This window comes from Tauraco erythrolophus, chromosome 4 (genome assembly GCF_009769465.1).
Source record: "Tauraco erythrolophus isolate bTauEry1 chromosome 4, bTauEry1.pri, whole genome shotgun sequence".
Lineage (NCBI taxonomy): Eukaryota > Metazoa > Chordata > Aves > Musophagiformes > Musophagidae > Tauraco > Tauraco erythrolophus.
The window spans coordinates 27,038,273-27,044,665 of record NC_141468.1 but is presented as its reverse complement, the minus strand read 5'-3'; the positions used below and the strand labels follow the sequence as shown (position 1 = coordinate 27,044,665).

Genomic DNA, 6,393 nt, shown 5'->3' with positions numbered 1-6,393 from the left:
GGTCTCTACACTGTTAGCTGGTCAACACAGACTGTTTACACAGCAGTGCTTTATAGGATGCGTGGTTGTGTTTTGCAGTTTACACAAGTAGCTCAAGGGAAGAATTGCTGCATTCACTTGTTCTCACACACTCCTACACAGCTGTTCTGTGACACCCATGCTAGCTATGATTCCTCAATCGCTTCATTCCCAAGATGAAACTCCAGTTTTGCCATATATTTGTAGTAGAAAGAGGCAAGATGGAAACCGCTGGCAGTCGCTGCAGATGTGAGAAGGTGCAGGGCTGTGAGCATGCTGTGAAGGGACTGTGGCAGCACAGTAGGTGAATGGCAGAGGAAAGAAGGTGTATGAACTCCTCATGTCTCCTGGTATTTATAGGATCATAGAATGGTTAGGGTTGGAAGGGACCTCAAAGATCATCTAGTTCCAACCCCCCTGCCATGGACAGGGAAACCCTCCACTACACCAGGTTGCCCAAAGCTTCATCCAACCTGGCCTTGAACACTTCCAGGGAAGGGGCATCTACAACTTCTCTAGGCAACCTGTTCCACTGCCTCACCACCCTCTGAGTCTTTATAAAGACTCTCTGTAAGATTTGCTGAGTCTATAAGTGTGTAATGCACCAAAAAAGTGAACCTTGCCCCTTTTTTTCTTGTTCATTGAAGCTATCACTCCTTGTCCGTCAGACCGCCATGTGGAATTTAAAAAGTGGTGGGACGCTCTCACGCCCAAACCCTGCTTAGTTAGCATATGAATGCTCGACTAATTGTTTGAAGTAACGATTAGGAGGACAATGGATAAAGGAGGAAGCAGGAGGCCGCAACTAACACCTGTGAATCAGAACTTAAACAGCTCTCTCTTACATCATTAATTGAAGCAGGCACAATGCATATTGACTTGAAAATGTGGTCCAAAGACAATGCTGGTGCGTGTAAATCCCTTTTCAGGGCCATTACTTACGTGTAAAGTTTGATCTTTTTGTAAAAATCTTAGTCTTGAGTGAATGTTGCAAAGTGTTGCAAGGTTTGTGTTTTTTTGTGGGGGAGGGAGAAAGGGAAAAGAAAAACATTTAAGGGCAATCGCAATTTCACGGAGGAGGCAGAAGTCTTGATGAAGTTACTAAAACTTACGGGCTTTAGATAGGTAGCAGAAAGTCATTGTAAGACACAGAATATTTCTAACCTTGCAAATAGCAATTATGATTTAACATCCTGTAATCAGCCCTACATACTTTTCTGCATTAAAGAAAAAGAAATGGATGCTATGAAACTTCCATTAAATTGTATTTATTGCAGAATATGAGCGGAATTCTATGGTGCTTTCTCAAGGAAGCAATCCATATGTGTGCTCGACATGCTCATATGCAATTATTTCTTAAATAGGTTATATTGTGCTTCTCTAGAACAGTATTTAATGAAGCTGGTTAACATTATGACTCTCAAAATGACAGTCTCAAAAAACCTGTATCTGCAATTTACATATATTAATAAGTATTAGGGGGCATAGTCTTCTAGTTGCACACATCAGTAGTGTTACCAGAGTTGTACTAGCATAAAAAGGATAATGGTGAAGGTTATTCAGTAGTCAGAATATATCAATGAGTATTTATACAGTTAGATATTTCTCTCTAGAGAAATATAGTGTCATTAAAAAGTGTATAATATCTAGCCTTCTCTCTCCATAAAGTTTATGGAGATACAAGTAGCTTTACATACTTCAGCTGTAATATTGCTGATGATAGTATACAGTGAAATATTTTATAATATTTTGTTCTCTATATTTAAATGGTATCAGTAGTACAAAGTTAGAGAAAATCTGTAAAGTCCTGACCACAGTGAAGCCAAAATTTAACTTCCGTTGACTTGCAAGTAATTTAGATTGGTTCTTTCTAAACGACATCACAGAAGATTTTTTCTTTGATTTGGAGTTGTATTAATTTTAAAAGGGATAGCATTGTTGTAATGAAAAATAGAAAAAGAAGGAAAACTAAAAAGGTAAAGGAAAAGGAAAGAAGAAAAGAAAGAGATAGGAAGGAAGGGAAAGGGAAAGGGAAAGGGAAAGGAAAGGAAAGGAAAGGAAAGGAAAGGAAAGGAAAGGAAAGGAAAGGAAAGGAAAGGAAAGGAAAGGAAAGGAAAGGAAAGGAAAGGAAAGGAAAGGAAAGGAAAGGAAAGGAAAGGAAAGGAAAGGAAAGGAAAGGAAAGGAAAGGAGAAAGGAAAGGAGAAAGGAAAGGAAAAAGGAAAGGAAAAAGGAAAGGAAAGGAAAAAGGAAAGGAGGGGAGGGGAGGGGAAGGGAGTAGGAGGGAGGGGGAGGGAGGGGGAGAGGAGAGGGAAAAATAAAGAGAAAGAAAAGGAAAGAAAGAGAAAAAGGAAAGAGAAAAATAAAGACAGAATAGAGGGAACATTAAAAACTGAGTGGAACGTAAGAAAATAGGCATAATGTGAACATAAAGAAAGAAAACTGAGTTAAATTTGGGGAGAATATTTTGGGGAGAATAAACCAGTCCTACCAGTATATGTCAAGTCTTAAGCTAAGCGTTAAAAATTGAATAACAAATCACATTCAGATGAACTCGAAAGCACTTCTGTTTGCTTTGTTTGTATCCTTTATATGCTACAATGTTGATTCTGTTTAACCCATACTTACCATTTGAGGTCCAAGATAAGGACAAAGTACATAATTCATCAATAATTAAAGCAGTGATTATCTTGTTGGGGGGGAGAATGTCATCTACACTTTATGTTCCTGTTAGGCTTCTGGGGTTTATATTGTAAATTCATTATGTTTTGCAGATTTGGTGTACGGATACTATAGACAACAGCGGAAACTGATTGAAGAGATTGATTGGTCATACACAGGTAAGAAAAACTGTCTATTGAAGAACTTATTTTGCTTTGATGTTTTCATGTTCATTGTTATAACTTCAAAAGCCTATTGTGTCTGTATACCACTTTCCATATGCCTAAACAACTACTGAAGTAAAAATATAGGAAATGGAGTCTGAAAAATTGCAGGAACATTGCAATAGGAGAGACTATTTTCTTTTCTTACATCTGTTCCTTTTGTAAGGAGAAAGTCCTCATCCTTAATACCTTAACCCTGAGACATGATTTACTTAGTAAAGGCTGGGCCAATTAATTGTTAGGTGCTCTTTTACAATCTGAATATTACTCTTCTGGCAAGTTTGAAAAGCAGACAGAAAGGCTGAAATAAGGCACAGCACGCTATGTGGGTAAGAACAGATCTGTATATTACATGTGAACTCCTACAATTTTCTTCTGAGCAACTGAGCATCCTTTCCAGGTCCCACTCTAGTTCTCCTAAAACATCAGTCATTTGGGCTCTCTCTTTTGTATAAGAAAGCTATACCCTTAAATTCTTCATGACCTTTACCTCATCACAGAAGGACTATGAGAAGTTCATAATTTGCCTCCTAGATTATTGTGTAACGGTCAAGCCACTTTCCGCAATATTGAAAATGTAATTTTGTTGTAAATGGTAGGTATATTTTACCTAACCTACCTTGTTTACCTAACAAGTGACTTTCTGAGAATGTGCATGGACTCTTACATTTTTAATGATTTAAGTTACTGTTTCAAAACCCCCTAATTTATGAAAAGAAATAAGGACTGTCATATTTCACTGTTTCATATATTTGGTTCAAAATATGTTCTTGTAGTTAAAGAAAGTTAACACTATTCTTTTTCTCTCTCTCACTCTCTTTCTCATTTCCGAGACAGTTTTTATCTTCCAAGGTAAAACATATCTAACAAGTTTTGAGCCTAGAGAGAATTGAAACAGGCAAGTCATAAACCCTTCAAAATGAGATTTATAATGAAAACTCCCACTTACACACATTGTACTGCAAAATCTAAGCATAAGATGAATCAATACAATATTTCATGTTTGAAATCCATCCATTTTTTGATATTGCAGTTAGAGGAATGCAGAGATAAGCCTCCAGGATTGCAGGTGACCAGAGGGCAATTTATGAGTTGAGTTTAAAGAAGAGCAAATGGGTTTTGCATAAGATATGGGAGGACAGAGCTCTTCCCTAGCCTGCGCAGAGCACCCACCCGCTGTGCAGCTGCTGCAGGTCACATTTACTGGACATTTTGAATGACAAAAGAGCAAAGACTCTGCAAACCAGAGGATTCAGACCTGTTGGTTGTCTCCCTTAACATGTGAGATACCTTTGTGTGGTCATCTCGCTTCATGTGCCTTGCCCTTTGACTCTACTGTTGGCAAAGCCTTCCTCCCTATTCAGACCTATGTAGTCAGGTACCTGTGGTGCATGGGGTGGCCGAATGGGAGAGGAGCCCCGCTCAGCAGTGTGCACCCTGACTGGCAGCACCCTGCCACACCAGCACCCTGCCCCACCAGCACCCTGCTCCTGCAGCACCCTGCTCCTGCAGCACCCTGCCCCTGGTCCTACCATCTCACCAGACCCTCCGCCACGCAGGGTCAGCATGCCCCCAGCTCCGGGCATGGGCGGACATGGATTTTCAGAGATTTTTGGGGGGGCTGTATGTAAATCAGATACTCCATGTCTAGGGCTGCCGACTGTATGGCAAGCTGTGTGGTGTGTGGTGCTCTTCTGAAATACCAGGTAATTTGTTCATGACATGAAGGGAATACAGGAATTAAACTTTCACTTAAAAAACTACAGTCTTCCAGAATGTGAAGAAAAATTGCAAATTTTAACATCGTGTGTTGGAGGCACAGAAATCTAGAGGCTGAGGCATATTGATTTCAATCTCATTTATTTATAATAAAATATAATAATTTATTTATTTTAATATCAACATTTCATTCCTGTAGCAAGTGATACCGAATACTTTATGTATAACTACTCTGCCTACCTCAGACTTACAGTTTAGAGGAACAGACCAACACGCACATTTCTGAACAGATGACCTATGCTTCATCAGTTCATCCTTTCCTCAGACACCTGTTCTATTCTTCTGTTTTATAACCCGCTCACTGAAAGACCTCAAAACTCAGCCTCTGTATGCCAATGAAGTGTCATGAGTGGGCCTTGGGATCCTGCAAGCGTGGAGTTTAGTCCACCATAACAAAGAAAAATCTAACTGGCTTGGTAAACTAATCTGAGCAGATGTAATTCTCTATATCAAACAAGAAATTTCAGATACATTAGCCACAGTGGGTCAATACACTTCTTTGCTAGCATCGTGCTGTGAGATGAAAGTAAAATGGAACTAGAGAAAGAACTTGAATCTTACCTGCTGAAATCATGCAATTTCTGAAGGTGAAGTTTCATAATAAAGCAATTTATGAAATTGCTAGAAATCTATGAATTTTGCATACTGCAATTTATGTGACTTGTCATCAGATTTTGACTCTCGGGTAAATGTCTAATGAAGGCATAAATGTTACTGGAAACATTTTGTAGTACTTCTAAGGGCTCTGCTTTAAGCCATAGACAAATCCTACATTTGCAAGCATGAATTTAAGGAGTTTTTTGTGTCCTTACTTTGCATACATTTGCATAAACAAATACAGTGTTAAAGAAGTGGAAAGTGCAAGTGCACATTACAGACACATCTAATTTTTTCAGGAGTAAGTGGTTCTTGAAGCTAGTTCATTAGTAAAATGGCTTTATTTTAACAACATTTCATTGTATTTTTCATTAAAAAAGTGATAGAAATAAAATTTTATAACACCATCAATATTTTCAAATGATGTCGTTTACCAAAAGTGAATCCAACCATTTTTCTTGTAGAAAAACCTGAGGAAGTTCATTTTCTCAAATCAGTTACATACTAATTGAGGGCCAAAGATCATTTAGACCTTATTTAGCTGCACCACTAAGGTTAGACAACCTCATATTACTTCAAACCATAAAGCGAGCAATATAAGCTTCAATTATTTCTCTATCATACAGATGAAAGATTAGTTTTTATTGATGCTTTGTTTATCTGCATTGCTTTTGCCAGAAGGAATGATATAATGCTCTTTTCTGGGTGTTTTTCTTAACATGTCTGGTTGATAGCAGTCCATGAAAACTCCAAGTCTGAATGTTCACGTAAAGAATTATCAAATGATACCACAAATAATATTTTTTTTCTGGTGAAATTTCTTTCTGTTAGGGTTTTACTCCTGGGATTTGGGTTCTTGTTCACAACAAACAAGTTCCGTGTTTAGGGGAAAAACGCAGACCTGAATTCTGCTAAAAGTAAGAAATTCTAAACAGCCTTCCAGGAATTACAAAAGCTGAGTGTTTTTAGAAATTGAATTTACTATGTAAATGAATAGCACAGCCAGGTCAGTGTTCTTTGTGTCATCGCTCAGAGGTATTAAGTTCAGTTTGTGCTGATGTTCATTATGTAGTACACTGATACACAATTGCCTTAAAATACTGGTAACCGTGATCT

The 6,393-nt window shown here is 38.2% G+C and overlaps 1 protein-coding gene across 1 annotated transcript in view; it reads left to right on the top strand.

Moving 5' to 3' along the window:
• Window positions 1–239: 239 nt before the first annotated feature.
• Window positions 240–6,393, top strand: part of PTPRZ1 (protein tyrosine phosphatase receptor type Z1) — a 104,341-nt gene continuing 98,187 nt past the window's right edge. The window contains exons 1-2 of the mRNA XM_086609909.1: window positions 240–318; window positions 2,791–2,856. Coding sequence (XP_086466035.1) covers window positions 240–318; window positions 2,791–2,856 — 145 coding nt within the window. The remainder of the gene's footprint in view (window positions 319–2,790; window positions 2,857–6,393) is intronic.